This window comes from Dromiciops gliroides, chromosome 2 (genome assembly GCF_019393635.1).
Source record: "Dromiciops gliroides isolate mDroGli1 chromosome 2, mDroGli1.pri, whole genome shotgun sequence".
NCBI lineage: Eukaryota > Metazoa > Chordata > Mammalia > Microbiotheria > Microbiotheriidae > Dromiciops > Dromiciops gliroides.
In genome coordinates, this window is record NC_057862.1 from 263,267,809 (window position 1) to 263,288,973 (window position 21,165).

The following is a 21,165-nucleotide window of genomic DNA, read 5'->3' on the forward strand; positions in this document are numbered from 1 at the left end:
TAGATGATCTCTGACATGACTTCTTGGACAGGTAGTTGGCATAGTGGAGAGAATGCTGAGCCTGGAGTCAGGGAGACTCATTTTCCTGAATTCAAATTTAGTCTCAGACAAATAACTAGCTCTGTGACCCCGGGCAAGTTATTTGACCCTCTTTTCTTTAGTTTCCTATAAAATGAGGTGGAGAAGGAAATGGCAAACTCTCCTATTATCTTAGGTAAGAAAACAACAAATGGGATCATTAAGAGTGGGACATGCACCAACCCTGGATTCAGGAGGACCTGAGTTCAAATCCAGCCTCAGATACTTGAAACTTACTAGTTGTGTGACCCTGAGCAAGTCACTTAACCGTCATTGCCACCCCCCCCCAAAAAAAAAAGTGGGACATGACTGCAAAATGACTGAACAAAATTCCTTCTAACTCTAAATCCCAAATGATAGTTTGTATAGTTTGGCACTGTTTCTATAGTTTGTACAGTTAGGCATAAATTATCACAATTGCTCAGTAATTTCTTTCATTTAAATGATATAAAATGCATATCATCAAAATTTCACATTTCTTTGATGATTCCCTCCTCCCTGTTTTAGTTTTGTTTTTTTTTTCAGTAGAGTACTGGTAGAAGAGACATGTTACTAAAAGGGACAAGTAACTAATCAGGTAGTTAACCAGCCTGCCTTTTCACAAGGGACCCAACCAATTTCACTTCACTCTCTATTTAGTAAAAAACTCTCCAGACTTTTCTATATTCTTGGTCAATCACTTTCCCACCCTAAGGAAATCTTTATATTAAGGATGACACTCTTAATTGGTGATCGAAGGATCACCTTGGTCACCATTTCTTGAAAAGCCTCAACCATGCTCACTTCATTCACAACTCAACTTACACTTTCAACTTCTACAGAGCCTTGCTAGTTGCCTTGTTCCCATTGTCCCTCTCCTTCAGCCTTCCCTTTATGTGTTCTGTTGTCCCATTAGAATGTTAGTTTCTTCAGGGTAGGTATTGTCTTATTTGTTTTTTGTATCTGCAGCTCTTAAGGTAGTGCCTGACGTGTAGCAGGTCCTTGATAAATATTCCATGTATGTGTGTATGTATGTATGTATTTACATACCTATATATCTATGTATCTATCATCTATCAATCTCCCTAAGTAAAATCAAAAAGCATTTATCAAGCACTTAATATGTACAGCGAGAGATATAAAGAAAAGTAGTCTAATTAAGGAGACAACATTGAAACAACTATGGGCAAATGACAAGTGAGTAATGGCACTTGGCTGAGTGCTGGAGTAGTCAGACACACACACAAATACATATACACATGTATGTATGCATAATTATGTGTGCATATATGTGTGTATGCATGTGTGTATATATGAATTAGGGATAATCTAAGCGAGAAGAAATTCTATAAGGGGATAGGGAAAATCAGATGGGATGTTATCTAAGAATTGAAAGAAGCCAAGATTCAGAGACAAGAAGGAGAGAAATATATGCATAAGGATTAGCAAATGAAAATGCACAGTGAGGACATGGAGTATTTTGAACTGTGAGCAGGGAACAACAAGCAATCCAACTGTAGAGTAAATGGAGGGTCATAAAGTGTAAGATGACTGAAAATGTAGGAAGGGGCTAGGTTATGAAGGGCTTTAAAAGTCAAACAGGGAAGGGGAATATTCCTGGAAGTAATAAGCAGCCACTGGACTTTGATAGCTCAGTGGAGGATGGACCAGGTTGGGAAAAGACTTGAAAGTAATCCAGAGGCTGTTGTAATAGTTTATAAATGAGGTGAGGAGGGCGTGCATTGTGTTTCTACTTACCCATCTATCTTTACAGTATAGCACTTAAATTTTCTGTGTGTTTTTTGACGCATACATTATTAGCATAGTAACTAGCATGATAGGCACTGAATTAATATTTGTTAGATGATTTTGTAAATTGGGTGATATAAACAAAGTTAATACAGAAATGTCAAATAAGACATTTTTGGGGGTAGGGAAGGATATGAACTTTTGATTTCATGTGGGTAGGGAACTCCCTGTGAAGAAACTAAGTTTGGTAAGGTAGACTACTACTCTGAAACTTAGAAGCTTAGAAAATTGTACTGACCACACAGCCAGTGTATTTCAGAGATAGGATACCTTATATGCACTATGTGACAAGTGGCCTTCTGATATACAGATTGAGTGAGGGCATCAAGGTCAATCTACATATTACATACAACTAAACTATAATTATTTCTTCTGGCATTTATATTTTATTTTTCCCAAATGCATATTGATGCTAATCATACCTTGATCCTGTCACATATTCTTCATCAAAAGCACATGATTATCTGGAAGCAAAGCAAACCTGGATCACACCATTGAAAAGTGGTGATCTTAGAATGTGAGTTCCTTGAGAGGAGAGACTGTTTTTTACTTTTCTGTAGCTTCAGCACTTAGCATGATGCTTAAAATATTTTTGACACTGACAGAATATGTAGGATAACATCCAGCTTGCTTAAGGAAGTCGGTTTTATTAGAAATCTTAATTTGAAAAAATGATAAATTTAAATTATCTTTTTTTCGTTTTCTGAAATATTGAGGTAAGAATATTGCAGCAACCAGGTTTGATAACCTGATGCTATTAGTGACTAATAGTTACTAATTTTAAGTATCCTTAAAATACCTCTTTGGGGTTTTTATTCTGTGTCTCTTCCTGTAACCCACTCAAGGTGACTATAATGCTTCAAACGATAACTCTGCCCCTTTAGGAAATCATGCTGTTCATTGAGCCTACAAGCTCTTTCTCTAACAATTTTATATGTACATGGTGGTTCCTCACATTCCAAACTCTTTTATTCATTCTAAGACAGGAATATTTTTTCTATTTGTCCACCTTACTAAAGTACTTGAATTTAGTATTGTGTGATACCTAGCTCTGAGAGAGCTGTTATTTTCCTCCTTTAAAAGAGCATTTAAATTTAGCAACAGATTTACTTCAGCCAAATGGTCCAGATCTGGCTGCATTGGTGGAGCAATTTTCTGACTAATTGCTAAAGTAACTTCCTTGAGATAATCTTTACCTCTAAGAAAGAGGCGGCTGTAAGTATATCAGAGAATGGTCCCAATTCCATCTTGTTTTCTCCAACATATTGCCTCCTCTGTTAACACTATTCTATCACTTCTTTTTTTGTTTTGGCCAGAAACCCTGAGGGCCTTCCCTTCCCAGACTTATTTATTAATTTTCTGGTTTTTGTTTTATTTGACTAGGTAAAGGAGGCCATTCTTACAAGCAAACGATTCCTTCCCTTTCTATTTTGTCTAAGGTATCACCCTTTATGTCTAGATCATGTACCCATTTTGACCTTACTTTGGTGTATAGTATAAGATGTTGGCCTATGCCTAGTTTCTGCCATACTATTTTCCAATTTTCCCAGTAGTTTTTGTCAAATAGTGAGTTCTTATCCCAGAGACTAGTCTTAGTGTTTATCAAATGGTACATGCTGTGTTTTGTATGCCTAATATATTCCAATGATCCACCACTCTATTTTTTAGCCAATACCAAATAGTTTTGATGGTTGCTGCTTTATAATATAATTTCAAATCTAGTACAGCTAGGCCAGCTTCCTTTGCATTTTTTATTAATTCCCTTGATATTCTTGATCTTTTGTTCTTCCAGATGAATTTTATTATTTTTTGATCTCTATGAAATAATTTTGATAGTTTGGTATGGCACTGAATAAGTGAATTAATTTAGGTAGAATTGTCATTTATATTATATTGGCATGAGCAATTGATATTTTTCTATTTATTTAGATCTGGTTTTATTTCTGTGAAAAGTATTTTGTAATTGTATTCATATGGTTCATGAGTTTCTCTTGGCAGGTAGACTCCCAAATATTTTATATTGCCTACAATTATTTTAAATGGAATTTCTCTTTCTATCTTTTGCTGCTGAGCTTTATAGAATGGTCCTTTATATATGGTCCTTTATAGAAATGCTGCTGAATTACATGGATTTATTTTATATCCTGCAACTTTGCTCAAGTTGTTAATTGTTTTAAGTAGTTTTTTAGTTGAGTCTCTAGGATTCTCTAAGTATTCTATCATATCATTTGCAACAAGTGATAGTTTTGTTTCATCTTTGCTTATTCTAATTCCTTCAATTTCTTTTTTTTCTCTTATTGCTTAAGCTAACATTTCCAGTACAATGTTGAACAATAGGTGATAATAGACATCCTTGTTTCACCCCTGATCATATTGGGAATGTTTCTGACTTATCCTCATTACATATAATAGTTTTAAGATAGTTTTAGATAAATACTGTTTATCCTCTTAAGGAAACCTCCATTTATTCCAATGTTCTCTAGAGTTTTTAATAGAAATGGATTCTGTATTTTGTCAGCTTTCTCTGCATCTATTGAGATAATAATATGATTTTGGTTAGCTTTGTTGTTGATGTGCTCAAATATGTTGATAGTTTTGATAATATTAAACCACCACTGCATTCCTGGTATAAATCACACCTGGTCACACCTGGGAATAAATTACTATAATCTCTTTGCTAATATTTTACTTAGAATTTTTGCATCACTATTCATTAGGGATATTGGTCTATACTTTTCCGTCCCTGTTTTTGCTCTTTCTGGTTTAGGTATCAGCACCATATTTGTCTCATAAAAGGAATTTGGTAGGATTCTTTCTTCACTAATATTTCCAAATGGTTTGTATAGTATTGTTCTTTAAATGTTTGGTAGAATTCACTTGTAAACTCATCTGGCCCTGGAGAATCTTTCTTGGGGAGTTCACTGATAGCTTGTTCAAATTCTTTTTCTAAAATGGGCTTATTTAGGAATTTTATTTTCTCTTCTGTTAATCTGGGCAATTTATATTTTTGTAAATATTTGTCCATTTCATTTATATTGTCAAGTATATTGGCATATAGTTGGGCAAAATAGATCCTAATCATTGCTTTAATTTCCTCTTGATTGGTGGTCAATTCGTCCTTTTCATTTTTGATGCTGGTAATTTATTTTTCTTCTTTCTTTTTAAATAAAATTAATCAAAAGTTTAGCTATTTGATCCTTTTTGTTATCATAGAACCAGTTCTTAGTTTTATTTATTAATTCAAAATTTTCTTACTTTCAATTTTATTAATCTCTCCTTTAATTTTCAGAATTTCTAATTTGGTATTGGGGATTTTTAATTTGTTCTTTTTCTAGCTTTTTTAGTTGCATGCCCAATTAATTAATCTCCTCTTTCTCTATTTCATTCATGTAGGCATTTAGAGATACAAAATTTCCCCTTAGAAAGAGCCCATTCTTTACCTTATTTGTTACTTAGCCTTATCCACTTAATGGGCATTGCCTCAGACAAACTGAGACCTGAGAAAGACCTTAACTTAAAAAGGCCAAGGTCTCCCACTGCATCCTGGACCATCTCCAGTTGTCCTTATATAAATCTAGCCAGTGGACCTGGGTGGCTTTGCACAGCTCTGACTCACTTAAATCCAATTTACTGCAAGTCATGACATCACTTACCTGATCTCATGGTCCTCTTCTAGAATGAGGGACAAACAACAACCACAACAGCATCTCCATTTGATATCTTATTTTCAGTCTCTCCTTGTCTACTGGCTCTTTCCTTACTGCGTACTAATATGGCTATATCTCCCCCATCCTCAAAATTCTCTCCCTTGAGCTTTCTATCATTCCTAATTTTCATCCTCTCTCTTCTGCCCTTTGTGGATAAACTCCTTGAAAAGATCCTCTCAATTTCTTCTTCTTCTTCTTCTTTTTCTTCTTCTTCTTCTTCTTCTTCTTCTTCTTCTTCTTCTTTTTCTTCTTCTTCTTCTTCTTCTTCTTCTTCTTCTTCTTCTTCTTCTTCCTCTTTTTTTGCGGGGCAATGGGGGTTAAGTGACTTGCCCAGGGTCACACAGCTAGCAAGTGTCAAGTGTCTGAGGCTGGATTTAAACTCAGGTACTCCTGAATCCAGGGCCAGTGCTTTATCTACTGCACAACCTAGCTGCCCCCTCAATTTCTTCTTAATGCTTTACAATCAAACTTCCAACATTTTCATCCCACTGAAATTTCTTAGTCCAAAATTACTAGTGATTTCTCAATTGCTGAATTCAAGGACCTTTTTTTCTGTCTTCACTTTTCTCAAACTCTTGAACTCTGTAGTCTTGACACTGTTGATCTCTCTGTCTCTGTCTCTCTGTCTCTGTCTCTCTGTCTCTGTCTCTCTCTCATACACACACACACACACACACACACACACACACACACGTTTATAGCTGCTCTTTTCTGGCAGCACAGAATTGGAAATTGAAGGCATATCTACCAATTGGCTGAACAAATTGTGGTATATAATTGTAATGGAATACTATAGTGCTATAAGAAATGATGAGCAAGATGCTTTCAGAAAACCCCAAAAAGACTTATATGAACTGATACAAAGTGAAATGAGTAGAACCAGGAGAATGCATAGTAACAGCAATATTGTAAGATGATTAGCAGTAACTTAGCTATTCTAAGGAAGGTAATGATCCAAGAAAACTATGAAGGATTTATGTTGAAAAATGCTATCCCTCCCCAGAGAAAGAACTGATGGAATCTGAATACTGATCAAAGTATAATTTTGATACTTTCTTCATTGAAAGGGTTGGTCTATGTTTTATCTTACAACTTGACTATGGACTCAAAATTTTAAAATGAATGTTGAAAATTGTTTTTACATGTAATTGGAAGCAGAGCCAAGATGACAGAGGAAAGGCTCTTGGAACTCATAACACAATTGCTCAAAAAAACCTCCAAATAATGCCAAAGGACAATTCTTAGAGCAGCAGAACCCCCAAAAGAATGGGCTAAGATTACTTTCTAGCCAAAGATAGTTTAGAAGGTTGGCAGGAGGGGGTTGCTGTGCCAGGTGGGAGTGGAGCCCAACCCCAAGGTCACGCTGACACAGATCCAGTCCCAGGCAGGCCTAGCCAGAGAAAGAGACCCCCCAGAACTATTGAATCTGTGGCAGCACCAGTGTTGTCTGCAACTAAGCTCACAGTCTGGTGAGAGGGCTGAGTGGTTGGCCAGGGGAAGATTACAGGGATCTCTGCTGGCACTGAGGAAGATCTTGGATGTCTCACCCCTGCTGGGAACCAGGAAGTAGGCTTGAGTGGCAGTAGCCCAGGTGGGGTAGGGGAGAAGGTTCATCAGAGTTAACAACCACAACACACAAAGTTTTGCTGCCTAGTTAATTAGCAAGTTGGGCTGAGGTTATCTATAGACAAGAGAAGAGGCCAGGCAAGTGAAGAACCCTCCTTAAACACCACTTTAGACCCCCTGAAGCTCAGGATAGTACATGAAGTAGTGCCCCACTTTAAGAAAGGGTTAAGGGGGCAGCTAGGTGGCACAGTGGATAAAACCCCGGCCCTGGATTCAGGAGGACCTGAGTTCAAATCCGGTCTCTGACACTTGACACTTGCTAGCTGTGTGACCTTGGGCAAGTCACTTAACCCTCATTGCCCCATAAAAAAGAAGGAGTTAAAAGTCAAATAAAAGACTGTCAAAATGAGCAGAGAGAGAAAGATGAAGACCATAGAGAGTTATTGCAGTGGCAAGGAAGATCGAGGTACACCCTCAGAAGACGATAGCAACATCAAGGCTCCTACATTCAAAGCTTGCAAGAAAAATATGCATTAGGCTCAGGCCATAGAAGCACACAAAAAGGACTTTGAAGATAAAGGAAGAAAGGTAAAGGGAAAAGTAAGAAAGGTAGAGGAAAAAATTGAAAGAGAAATGAGAGTGATGAAGAAGGGTCATGAAAAAAGTGAACAGCTTGAAAAGCCAAATGGGCCAAATGGAAAAGGAAGTACAAAAGCTCTCCGAAGAAAATCATTACTTAAAAATTAGGATTGAGCAAATAGAAGCAAATGACTTTATGAGAAATCAAGACACAATAAAGGAAATCCAAATGAATAAAAAAAATAGAGCGCCATGTGAAATATCCTCTTGGAAAAGCAGCTGACCTGGAAAATATAGCCAGGAGTGATAATTTGAAAATTATTGGTCTACCTGAAAACCATGATCTTAGACATCATCTTCCAGAAAATTGTTAGGGAAAATTGCCCTGACATTCTAGAAACAGAAGGTAATAGAAATTGAAAGAATTCACCAATCACCTTCTGAAAAGGATCCCAAAAATGAAAACTCCCAGGAATATCATAGCCAAATTCCAGAGCCCCCAGGTCAATGAGAAAATATTGCAAGCAGCCAGAAAGAAAGAAATCAAGTACTGTGGAGCCACAATCATGATAACACAAGATCTAGCAGCCTCCACCTTAAAGGATAGGAGGGCATGGAATATGATATTGGTATTCCAACCCAAAATCACCTACCCAGCAAAACTGATCATAATCTTTCAGGGGAAAAATGGGATTTCAATGAAAAAGAGGACTTTCTGGTATTTGTGATGAAAAGACTTGAACTGAATGGAAAATTTTACTTTCAAATATAAGACCCTATATAAGCATAAAAAGGTAAACAAGAAAAATAAATTAAGCGGGATGTTAAGAGGTTAAACTGCTTACATTCCTATATGGAAAGATGATAATCTAACTCATAAGAAATTCCTCAGTATTAGGGCAGATGATAGAAATAAATTTAGAGAGAGGTCACATATGGGAATTGATTATGAAGGGATGTTATCTGTAAAGCATCTATTACTTGTTTATCTTTTCTTTTGTGGGGTGGTCAGAGTTGGATGACTCAGAGTGGTATGATTTCAGAAAAGTCTGGAAAGACTTAAAAAGATGTATAGTCAAGTGAGCAGAACCAGGAGAACATTGTGCACAATGACAGCATTAGTGTTCTATGAGCAATTGTGAATTACTTAACAACTCTCAGCAATACAATGATCCAAGACAATCCCAAAGGACTAATGATAAAGCATACTATCCACCTCCAGAGAAATAACCGATATTAAATGAACACAGACTGAGGCATGCTACTTTGTATTTTCTTCTTCTTTTTATCATTTTATATAAAATGACTAATATGGCAATGTTTTACATAATTGGACATGTATAACCTATATCTGATTGCTCACCACCTTAGAGAGAGGGGAGGAGAGGGAGGGAGGGAATGAGAGAGGTATAGAAACTGGAACTCAAACCCTTAAATAAACAAATAAATAAACAAATAGATAGATAAATAAATAAATACTTGTAATTGGGGATTTTTTTTTAAAAGACTAAATAATTTTTTAAAATTACAAACCTGACAGAAAGTTGGTAAAGGAATGAGCTCTCCCAGCTAGCCCCTACCCCAATTTCTGCAGAGCCCTCTTTGTGTCCTATTATGCTGTCATGGGCTGGAAACCTGAGTCACTGTGATTATTTGTTGTTATTTCACTTAGAATTTAATTTGATGTGGTTTTAAAAGGTTTTTTAGTGGGTTGGCTTGATAGAGCTCAGTAGAAATGTCCAATGCACTTCACCATCTTGGCTCCATCCCAACAAAATCAAAAGTTTTAATTTTGAATAAAACCCTTTTTAGATTGTCACAGGTTAGGTCTCAGCTTTAATCAACCTTCATGTTCTTGAACATTAATTTGACTCATTTCTTTCTATGTTGCCTCAGCTCAGGATCAACTTGCAAAGGCTGGTTCTCCTTTTCTCCTTATAATTGCTTTATTACTGCAAAAGAGACCTTATCTAATAAGGTATGTAAGGTTCCCTGTGATATAGTGAGGATGACTATGCTCCTAAAAAGGATACATTCCTTCCTCTTCTATGATCAGAAAGAACACCTTTTCTTTCCATATGGTATAAATGTCACTAACCAAATTATGACAGCAATGAATACATTGACCTTTGATGATGTGTTACACTTTGAGTGAATAAATTGTAGTTACTTTTCTCCATGTCACTAAGTATTTGAAGCTACTAGTAAATATACTCCAGGATGCTGTCACAATTTTTGGCACCTGAGATGGGGCTGTACTAGGTTGGATCTAATTTGAGTTCTTCAGCTCAGTAACCTTGGTTAAATTAAAACCACTCTTGGTTAAATTTACCTTGCAAGGCTTCTAGGTGGGGTAATCAACTAGCCAATAAATTTGTCATCTCATTGTTTGTTTTGTTTTGTTTTCAGAGTTTCCAGTTAATCTATTTTATTTCAAGTGTTAGCAACCCTTCTGTATCCTCCAGGAGAGAATACTAGGCTTTCATCAGTATATTTCTTTTCTTGAATTTTATTTGTTTTATTTTTAATTAATGGTATAATAAACTACATGTTTTTAAGCTGTCAAGAACATAAATATGAAATTTTTTTCTCTAACAAGATTAGGAACTGTCTGCATACCTTGAAGTTTAACTTGTGATCAAGGAAAAGTAAGGTTTTTTTTAATCAATGAATCTCAGTTTTTAAAGAAATTTAGGTCTGAAGGTAGTCTTGGGATATAACTGGAAAATAAAGGTATGAGAGATTGAGAAAGTAGTAGTGAAGGAAAGTGAATTATTGTGTCAGTGCAGGGAAATAAGCAAAATTTTGAAGTCTGTAGGATTTTAATTATATTCCATAGGAAGAAAGGAAAGGAAAGCTGAAGGAAGTTGGAGAATCTAAAGAATTTTTGTTTCCTAAACTTCAGAAATATAGAATTTTTTGTTTTTTCAACCAATTTGATATAATACAATAATCACAATCTTTGCCAGTGTGATAGGACCAATAGTTTCCTAGTGAAGCTTCCCTGTCTTCCCTGAAACAGCTTTCACCTTCTACACAACCTGATTAGCTCAAGCTTCCCTCATTCTGGAAAATGTTCCTCTGAAACTTGGTGAGTATGAACGTCCATAGGAGTCACCATTTCCAGTACTTCTGCTGATTAGACAAGTTTCTGTAAGGAATAAGGGAATCATGTAGCTAAGCTGAAGATAAGTTCCACTATATCTTTGCTGTATATCCTTACTGTGTTTGGACAAAATAAATGTGTTGTTCATTGACTCAGAAGTGCCCCATTTGATCCCCAAATCAAACAGAAACCCAAAACTAAAGAATAGGATGATGTGATGGACAGACACTTCCTGGGTACCTGGTTGCTAAAACTGTTTTGGTTATGTGTGAGTAATCTTCTCAAGTGGGACAGAGAGCAGGTTCCCATTGATCTGGAACAATTGGCCTAGTGAGTGTAGGAGTATGCTGACACATATCAAGTCCAGTATTCCTTGGCTATTGTTTATTATTTTGCAGAAGTTGGACTACCAGCCCAAGAAGACTGAAGGAAAATTGGCCAACTGTTTTTAACTCCTATAGACAGAGCTCTTGGCTTTTAAGGACCATGCACTAAAAGTGGAAGGGCAACTAATGGAGTTGGTAACTAACTGGAAAAGTGAAGGGAGATCTATTCTAGGGAGTGGGAGCTGATAGTATATAAGCTGGGAAAAGATACACACACAAACACACACATATACATACAGACATATAGATAGATAAATAGAGAGAGAGAGAGAGAGAGAGAGAGAGAGATTAGAGAGATTAGAGAGATAGAGAGATAGAGAGTCTCTGACTAAGAGGTTGACTGTTTTTCAGTGAAATCAGAGCCATAGGACAGGAGATTGATATTAACAGTGTAGAAGAGACTTGAGAACTACTTGTGGTAGATTGACCCAGGATTACCCTATTATTACACTCCAGGATGTGATTTCCTTCACTGGGGGAGCAGTAAAGAAACCTTCCAGGTTATAAGAGAAGTTCAAACAGAAACTTGAGTTACTTAAAGAATGGCTTCTGAGGGTGTAGTCTAATAGATACAATGCAGAGACTCTTCTGCAGGAGAATTTCATAGACTTAGGGAGACATAGTAAATTAAATTAACTACAGGCACTAGTCCCCTTTAAGGTAAATGAGATGAGGAATTTCTGTTGACTGATCCCATAAAGACGAAATCCCATTGCAGCAAGTTCATACCTCAGAAATTTTCACTGATTCTCTTAGATATCAGAATGATGTGAAATTAGGTTCTGGTTTAATGGAGAGAGAGAATACTACACTACTAATTTTAATTCCAGAAAATGCAGGTTTCAATATATGACCTTTTTTTGAGCAGAAAATGAAAGGTATTTTATAATGACCTATAAAGAATAAGAATTATAAGTGTATTTCTTCTATCAAAGTTAAGTCATATTGAAATCACTTGTTGGTTCTCCTATCTTAAAGTTAAAATTATATTAGGTTTTGAAAAATTAATTTGGAAAATTATTATTCATACCATAACTGATCTGTCCACCAAATGGTATATGGTTTTGGCTGCTTTTGTAACCATATATGCAACTGGATTGTCTCTGAATGCAACCAGTTTGGAATGCCTAAATTGATACATGAATGGAATGCATTTTTTCCATTTAAGATATTTAAAAAAGGCATTAAACTGGATGTTTTAAATTCATGATTTTTTATTGTTTAAATACATGATATTGTATTATGTTTATAATGCTAATTGAGACAATAATTATAAAGCACTTAGGACAACACCTGGCACATAGTAAGCACTATAGTATTACATTGTGATTTGGGGAAATGATCACATAAGAAATTCTGTTAATTTGACAGATGCCTAGAGTATAACATATTTGTATGATTAGGAGGTTGGCTCTTCTTTAGATCTAAATGCTGTGAATGTATAACTTTGAGCTGTTAAGCCAGAACTCCACTATTCAATGGAAAATACCATGAAGATACTGACATCTAGAATATACTGCCATTGCATGTCAATAGTTGGGAAGATTGAGAAGATTGCTGTTTTCTTTGTGATCAGGAATATTTTATGCTTTATAGATAATCACTGGCTCTGTGAATAAAGTCAAATTTCACTAAATGATTAGCTTTTCCTATGATTTACCTAAAATCATAGTTAAAGGAGTTTTGTTCTGACATATCTATGGTAGGTCATTCTTTCTTTTTCTTTTTTTTTTTTTTTTAGTGAGGCAATTGGGGCTAAGTGACTTGCCCAGGGTCACACAGCTAGTAAGTGTGTTAAGTGTCTGAGGCTGGATTTGAACTCAGGTACTCCTGAATCCAGGGCCTGTGCTCTATGCACTGCGCCACCTAGCTGCCCCAGTAGGTCATTCTTTCATGCTGAACATGGACCTGAGGAAATAGACTTGACATTGTTATAACAAGTCCTTCCTGCTCCTTTCATAACAAATTTTCCCGATCATGGCAGAGCTTCAAATGTTTTATAATGAAAATCACACAAACTGATTGCTATGCTGAGGGTTGATGATAAGGGTTGGCTTGTGAATGGGAATCTGGAAAAAATAATATATTTTTAAAAACTCATGATATTTATAATTATAGTAGCTTTGGATCTTCTGCTATGTAAAATTATATGGTATGAAATGATATTTTTATCATGGAGGTAATAGAGAACATGGCTGAAAAGCTAAAGCAAAATATTGAACCTCCCTCAGATCAATTTGAATATCCACAGATGCTTATACATACAAATGACTAAATATATGGACTTTGGATGTTTTAGTTATTATCTACCAGGTCTCAAGTACGATCGAGGTTTTCACATATAGAATTGTTTTAATTACTTGTCAAGATATTTTGATTTTTTTTTTCTGTTTGAAGTCTCTCTGATAATATCAGGAGACAAAAATACTTATCAACAAAGTTCCTTTTTATGCATCAGCTCATTTAGTTCTCAAAAACAAACAAAAAGTCAAATAGGTAATACAAGTATTATTAGCCCTATGTTTTTGGTTTATATTGGGGAAACAGAAGTTCAGAGAGGATATATAACTTGCCTAAGATCATGTTGACTTTATATGTCAGAACAAAGACTTAATTATAGGTTATTTGATTCCAGATCAAGTTCTCTCACCACTTCTCATAATATTACCTTTAATCATATTATATCATTATCTAATGGACAACTTATATGGAATACTATTAAATAAATACAAAAACAAGCAATAAAAAAAGTTTCCCCAATGAACAGGGTAGATACCGTACATCATACAGAGGAATTATGGGAAAATATGGACAACAAATAAGCAATGCATGAAGGCCTCACAATGATGACAGCAAAGATCCATTAAAAATTTAAAACAAGCCAGTTATCTATGAACAAGTTGGAACTGATAAGTGCTTTTATTGAAGGTGCTATGAAATCCATAACAACATTTTTTGCATTGGGATTTGCAAATGAGATAAGTTTTTCAAACAAGAAAATGAAGGCTCTAAAATTCATACAATATGGTTAGTTTAAAATATTTCCAAATATGTTAACTTTTATACTCATTAAAATGTATAATTTGTCTGCCAAACATCTTGTATAATAAACATAAGATAAAATATGCTCCAAAAAGATTTTAGAACTCATCCCTTTAGGGATTTGGGTGAGTTATCCTCCATAGGGGAAACAGGTTCAACTCTTAACTTTTGATTTTTAATTTGGTTATAGACTAAGGTAATAAGATTGAAAGTATTGAACTCCTAAATGGTTATTATGAAAGTTGTCAATCAAAGAAGTCAACCATAACCATGTCAGCCAGAAATAATTTTGTTTGAGGTTTTTATGGGACCCTTTTCTCATTTTTGTTTTAAGACAAATATTTTTCACATTTTCTTACCTATATGTTGTCCATACATGTGATAAAAGAAGCTGAAACAATATGCAGTATTTGTGGCTCCATAAGGATTTTTGGGGGCTATGCTGAAAACAGGACTGAGTAATCTGGCCTTTTCTCCTTCTAATCTGGGCCGAGAGGTCTCAATATACATATAATAACCTAAAAAAAATGAAAAAAAAAACTTAAATTATTTGAATAATGACATTTCTATTTGAAAAGCTAGGTGATGAATTAGAGTGCCAGGCCCGGAGTGAGGAAGACTGCTCGTTATGAGTTCAAATCTGGCCTCAGACATTTATTATCTGTCTACCTCTGGGCAAGTCACTTAACCCTCTTTGCCTAAGTTTCTTCATTTGTAAAATGATTCAGAGGAGGAAATGGCAAATCATTCTAGTATTTTTGCCAAAAAATCTCCAAATGGAGTCACGAAGAGTTAAACATAACTGAAAAAAATTTGAATTTCAGGATTGAAATTAAAATTAGAGCTTAAAATTATTATATGATATGTTTTTCATATGAAGTGAATATTGGTGGAGTGTCTCTTTTTAAACTTAATAAATAGGCAGTTGTGTGTACAAATATCAGTATTGCCATTGTGAGAATTAGAATGGAATCCCTGCTGGAGAGATACTGTAGGGAAGCTTCACCATGAGGAGAAGGCATGTGATTTGGAAGTCATGTGACTTTAGCATCCAGAAGCTGGCCGGCGACCAGAACTTGGCAACTGTAGATCTGCCTGCTAGTTCTGTCAATCAGGGCTGCCAACCAATTGGCTTTGAGCTGTGTGTTTGTGGAGGACCCTGTTTCCTGTTAGAAAGGAAGCTTCTGGGAGGAGGAAGGAAGCGTTGGGTCTTTTGGGTTCCTTACCTCGTTTTGGAGAGGTCAGATGCTGGGGTCTCTTAGAAATAGTTAGATCTTTACCTCTCTCTCTCCTCACCTACTTCTGATTGCTCTTTAATAAATTCTTAAAAGTCTAAACTCTTCCTAAAGCTTCTAATTTGGGGCAACCATTCATTAGATTTTAGACATCATAGCTAGAATTTTAGCCCCTTACAGATGCCAAGTTCCAGACACTGGCCAGCTTCCAGACACTGAAGTCACATGACTTCCAAATCACATGCCTTCTCCTCATGGTGGAGCTTCCCTACAGTATCTCTCCAGCAGGGGTGCCATTCTAATTCTCACACCATTATAGTGGTCATTTAAAACACAAGTCCTATAAACAAATACGTCAAATAACCAACAATGAGAAATAACACTGCACTGCCCAAGCAATGAAAAGAAAATTCTTTGGGTAGAACTTATTTATTAGGATTCTAAAAATAAATTAACATAAGTTTAGAAGCTATACATATAAGGAAAATAATGGAAATTGCAGTAAATTGGTTGAATAATTCAGGTTTGATAAATTATAATTACTTGAAAGGAATAAGGGTAAGAGTTGGGGTTGATCCTTTATGTTTTTAAGTCCTCTATTTTCTATCTTGTTTTATGAATGATCCTGTGGGATAAAACACCTAGAATATCTGAAAATTTCTTAAAGTTTAGTATCACACAAAAATAATGCCATACTTATATCTTAATAATTGTGAAGTAGTCAAAAACATCCTCCATAAAAGTCTTATTCTGATTCTACAGCAGTACGTTATCTGGAATTTCAGAACCACTAAGTAAGTAAATTATAAGGATGTTGGCTACTAAGGGGTAAAATTATTGCTCATTGTTATAAAACCTTCTTTCTTAATGCTTGGAGAGGTTGTAATATACATCAGTTAAAACAGTCTCTGAAGATGAAATCAAAATCTCTTAAAATATTGAAGAAGATAAAACTATAAAATTATTACTATCACCAATCTAGCATTAATATTGTATTTTGAGTTTCTATATGTAGAATAGTAAAACTTTGTAGAACACAAAGTTTTTAAACATCAATGTGAAAAATATTGGGTTTTTTTTACATGTAATTGGGGGGAAATTCTAAATAATTTTTTAAATAATAGTATAACTTTGAAGACTTTCATTCACAAGGATCTCCTACCTTCTTTGGATCCAGTACGATCTGCATTAGGCCCTGTATTTGGGGTATACTTTGTATTTCTGGTTGCAGTACTTTGTTTTGTCCAGTCAAAATTATCTGTATCATCTTGAGTAAACAAACAGATGTTGCCATCTTCAAATCCACAGTGAAACTCACCTGCAAACAAAATAAATAAATGATATCAGTATTTGCAATTCTGTCAAATAAAGGTTTTTTTGGTATGTTTTGCTTTTTTTGTTTGTTTTTTGTTTTGTGGGGAAATGAGGGTTAAGTGACTTTCCCAGGGTCACACAGCTAGTGTCAAGTGTCTGAGGCCAGATTTGAACTCAGGACCTTCTGAATCCAGGGCTGGTGCTTTATCCACTGCGACACCTATCTGCCCCCCAAATAAAGTTTTTAAAGCACCATACAATAATAACAATTGATAAAACCATGGGTCTAGGTAGAATTACTATCTTCAATTTAAATAAATATCTAAATTTTTGAGATGGATATTGCTGTTTTTTTAATATTGTTTATCTTAGATTTATAACTCTTAGGAGAATTACCAAGTGAAAGAGAAATACTGCAATCAGCCAGAAAGAAACAATTTAAAAATTATGGAGCCACAGTCAGGATTACACAGGACCTGGAAGCTTCAACAGTAAAGGATCAGAGGCCTTGGAATATGATATTCCAGGAAAAAAAAAAAAAGCTTGGATCACAATCAAGAATCAACTATTCAGCAGATCTAAATAATGTCATAAGACAATTCCTGGAGCAGCAAAATCCACAGAAGAACGTGCTAAAATCATCTCCCAACCAAGGATAGCTTGGAAGGTCATAAGGAGGGAGCTGCTGTGCTGACACAGTGGTGGAGCCCAACCCCACAGTCACCCTGCCACAGATCCAGTCCCAGGAAGGCCTCACCTGAGAAAGGGACCCCCAGAGCCTCTGAATCAGCTGCAGTGCCAATATCGTCTGGAACTAAGTTCACAGTCTGGTGAGAGGGCTGAGCCCTTGGCAGGGGTAAGATTTCAGGGGTCTCTGATGGTGCTGAGATAGAACTTGGGTTTTTCACCTCTGCTGGAAACCAGGAGGTAGGCTTGAGTAGAAGTGGCCCAGGTGGAGGGGGGGCAAAGGCTTGTCAGGAGCTGACAACCACAGCACACAAAACTGGTTCATTAGCAAGTTGGTCTGGGGTCATCTACGGACCAGGGAATAGGCCAGGTGAGTGAAGAACCTGCTCCTACTTAAATCATACCATGTGGGACCCTTGGAAGCTTGAGATAGTGCAGCCTGGAAACAGTGCCCCACTTTAAGGAGCTAAAAGTCAAGTAAAAGAAAGGTAAGATGAGCAGAAAGAGAAAGGTGAGGAGTATAGAAAGTTTCTTTAGTGACAAGGAAGATCGAGGTTCACCCTCAGAGGAAGATGTCAATGTCAGGGCCCCTATATCTAAAGCTTCAAAGAAAAACGTGAATTGGTCTAAGACCATAGAGGCACACAAAAAGGACATTGAAGATAAAATTAGAGAGCTAGAGGAAAAAATGGAAAGAGAAATGAGGGTGATGCAGGAAAGACATGAGAAAAAAGTCAAAAGCTCTCTAAAGAAAACAATTGGATAAGAATTAGGATTGAACAAATGGAAGTTAGTGACTTTATGAGAAACCAAGACACAAAAAAGCAAATCCAAATGAATTTTTTGTTTGTTTGTTTTTGTTTTTGCAGGGCAGTGGGGGTTAAGTGACTTGCTCAAGGTCACACAGCTAGTAAGTGTCAAGTGTCTGAGGCCGGATTTGAACTCAGGAACTAGAGGGTAATATGAAATATCATCTTGGAAAAACTACTGACCTTGAAAATAGGTCCAGGAGAGATGATTTGAAAATTATTGGCCTACCTGAAAACCATGATCAAAGAAAAAGCTTAGACATCATCTTCCAAGAAATTGTCAGGGAAAATTGCCCTGATATTCTAGAAGCAGAAGGTAAAATAGAAATGGAAAGAACCCACCAATCAGTTCCTGAAGGAGATCCTAAAAGGAAAACTCCTATGAATATGAAAGGCAAATTCCAGAGATCTCAGGTCAAGGAGAAAATATTGCAAGCTGCCAAAAAGGAAGAATTGAATTACTGTGCAGCCCCAGTCAGGATAGCACAAGATCTAGCAACTTCTGCATTAAAGTATAAGAGGCATGGTATATGACATTCCAGAGGGTAAAGGAATTGTGATTATAACCAAGAATCATGTATCCAGCAAAACCGTATATAATCATGCAGAAGAAAATATGGGACCTCAATGAAAAAGAGGACTTTCAGGCATTTGTGATGAAAAGATCTGAACTGAATAGAAAACTTGACTTTCAAATAAAAGACCCTGGGGATTCATAAAATGTAAACAGGAAAAAGAAATCATGAGGGACATTAAAAGGTTAAACTGTTTACATTCATACATGAGAAAATAATACTTCCAACTCATAAGAAGTTTTTCAGTAAGGAATACATAGTGGACACAGGTCTGAACTGAATATGAAGGGATGGTATTTGTAAGGCACTTACTTTTTGTTTATTCTTGTTATATGTGGGGCAAGCAAGGTGGGGCATCTTATATCTGGGGTTGGATGTGGGCTCTGGGTCTCCTGGGTCCAGGGCTGGTGCTTTGTCCACTGTGCCACCTAGCTAACCCATGATGACATCTTTAAAATAGGGTTGAGGGCTAGGAGGAATAGACTGGGGGAAGGGGAAGGGGAGAGGTGGAATGGGGAGAGGTAAATCACATGAAGGAAACAAGAAAGAAGCTTATGGAGGGGAACGGAAGAGGGGAAAGGAGTGGGGGAGTGAGTGAACCTTAATGTATCAGAATTGGCTCAAAGAAGGAATAACATATATACTCAAGTGGGTATAGTAATATATTTTTGCCTTGAGGAAAAGTGGTAGGGGAAGGAGATGGGGGGGGTAGAGGTGAAGGAGGGAAGGGAAGTTTTGGGGAGGGAGCTCCCCAAAACACTTTCGAGGAAAGTTTGGCATAATATTACATGTATGACATATATTGAGATGATGTCTATCCAGCTTCTGGGATAGGAACTCAGTATTTGACAAAAGTTGCTGGGAAAACTGGAAGATAGTATGGCAGAAATTAGGCATAGACCAACATCTTAAACCTTATACTAAAATAAAGGTCAAAATAGATACATGAATTAGACATAAGAGGTGATATCATAGGTAAATTAGGAGAGGAAGGAATAGTCTACCTTTCAGATCTTTGGAAAGGAGAACAGTTTATGACCAAACAAGAGATAGAGAATATTAAGAAATGCAAAATGGATGATTTTGATCACACTAAATTAAAAAGTTTCTGTACAAGCAGAAGCAATGCATCCAAAATTAGAAGGGATGCAGAAAGCTGGGAAACAATTTTTATGGCCACTACTTCTGATAAAGGCCTCATTTCTAAAATATATAGGGAACTAAATCAAATTTATAAGAATCCAAGTCATTCCCCAATTGAGAAATGGTCAAAGGATATGAACAGGCAGTTTTCTAATGCAGAAATCAAAGCTATTTATTGCCATATGAAAAAATCCTCTAAATCACTATTGATTAGAAAAATGCAAATTAAAACAACTCTGAGGTACCACCTGACACCTATCAGATTGGCTAATATGACAAAAAGGGAAAATAATAAATGTTGGAGAAGCTGTGGAAAAATTGGAACACTAATGGATTATTGGTGGAGCTGTGAACTGATCCAACCATTCTGGAGAGCAATTTGGAATTATGGCCAAAGCGCTATAAAGCTGTGCATACCTTTGACCCAGCAATATAACTACTGGGTCTTTTCCCCAAAGAGATCATAAAAAAGGCAAAAGGATCCACATGTACAAAAATATTTATAGCTGTTCTTTACGTGGTGGCAAGGAATTAGAAATTGAGGGGCTGCCCATTAATTGGGGAATGTCTGAACAAGTTGTGGCATATGAATGTAATGGAATTTTGTTGTGCTGTAAGAAATGATGGTGTTCAGAGAAATCTGGAAGGACTTGTGTGATGAGTGAGATGAGCAGAACCAGGAGAACATTGTACACAGTATCAACAACATTGTGTGTTGATCAACTGTGATAGACGATTCTTCTCAGCAATGCAACGGTACACCATAGTTACAAAGGATTCATCATGGAAAATACTCCCCAAATCCAGAAAAAAAGAACTGTGGAATATGGATGCAGATTGCACCATACTATTTCTTTTGTTTTTGGTGCTGTTGTTTTTCTTTTTTGAGGTTTTTTTTCCTTTTTGCTCTGATTCCTCTCTTATAATACGACTAATGCAGAAATATGTTTAATGTTATTGTACATATATAGCCTATATCAGATTACTTGCTGTCTTGGGGAGGGGCAAGGGAGGGAAAAAAATTTGAAACTAGAAATCTTATAAAAACAAATGTTGAAAACTAAAAATAAACAAAAATAAATGTAAAAGTAAATTAATTAAAAAGAAAAAACTATAAAGAACAAAACCATTGAAGTTTCTCCTTACACCC

The 21,165-nt window shown here is 36.1% G+C and overlaps 1 protein-coding gene across 1 annotated transcript in view; it reads right to left on the reverse strand.

Moving 5' to 3' along the window:
• The window catches only part of MDGA2 (MAM domain containing glycosylphosphatidylinositol anchor 2), a 707,950-nt gene that overhangs the window by 53,714 nt on the left and 633,071 nt on the right, over positions 1–21,165 (reverse strand). Inside the window, exons 13-14 of the mRNA XM_043986356.1 lie at positions 16,650–16,805; positions 14,612–14,770 (exon numbers count right to left, since the gene is read on the reverse strand). Coding sequence (XP_043842291.1) covers positions 14,612–14,770; positions 16,650–16,805 — 315 coding nt within the window. The remainder of the gene's footprint in view (positions 1–14,611; positions 14,771–16,649; positions 16,806–21,165) is intronic.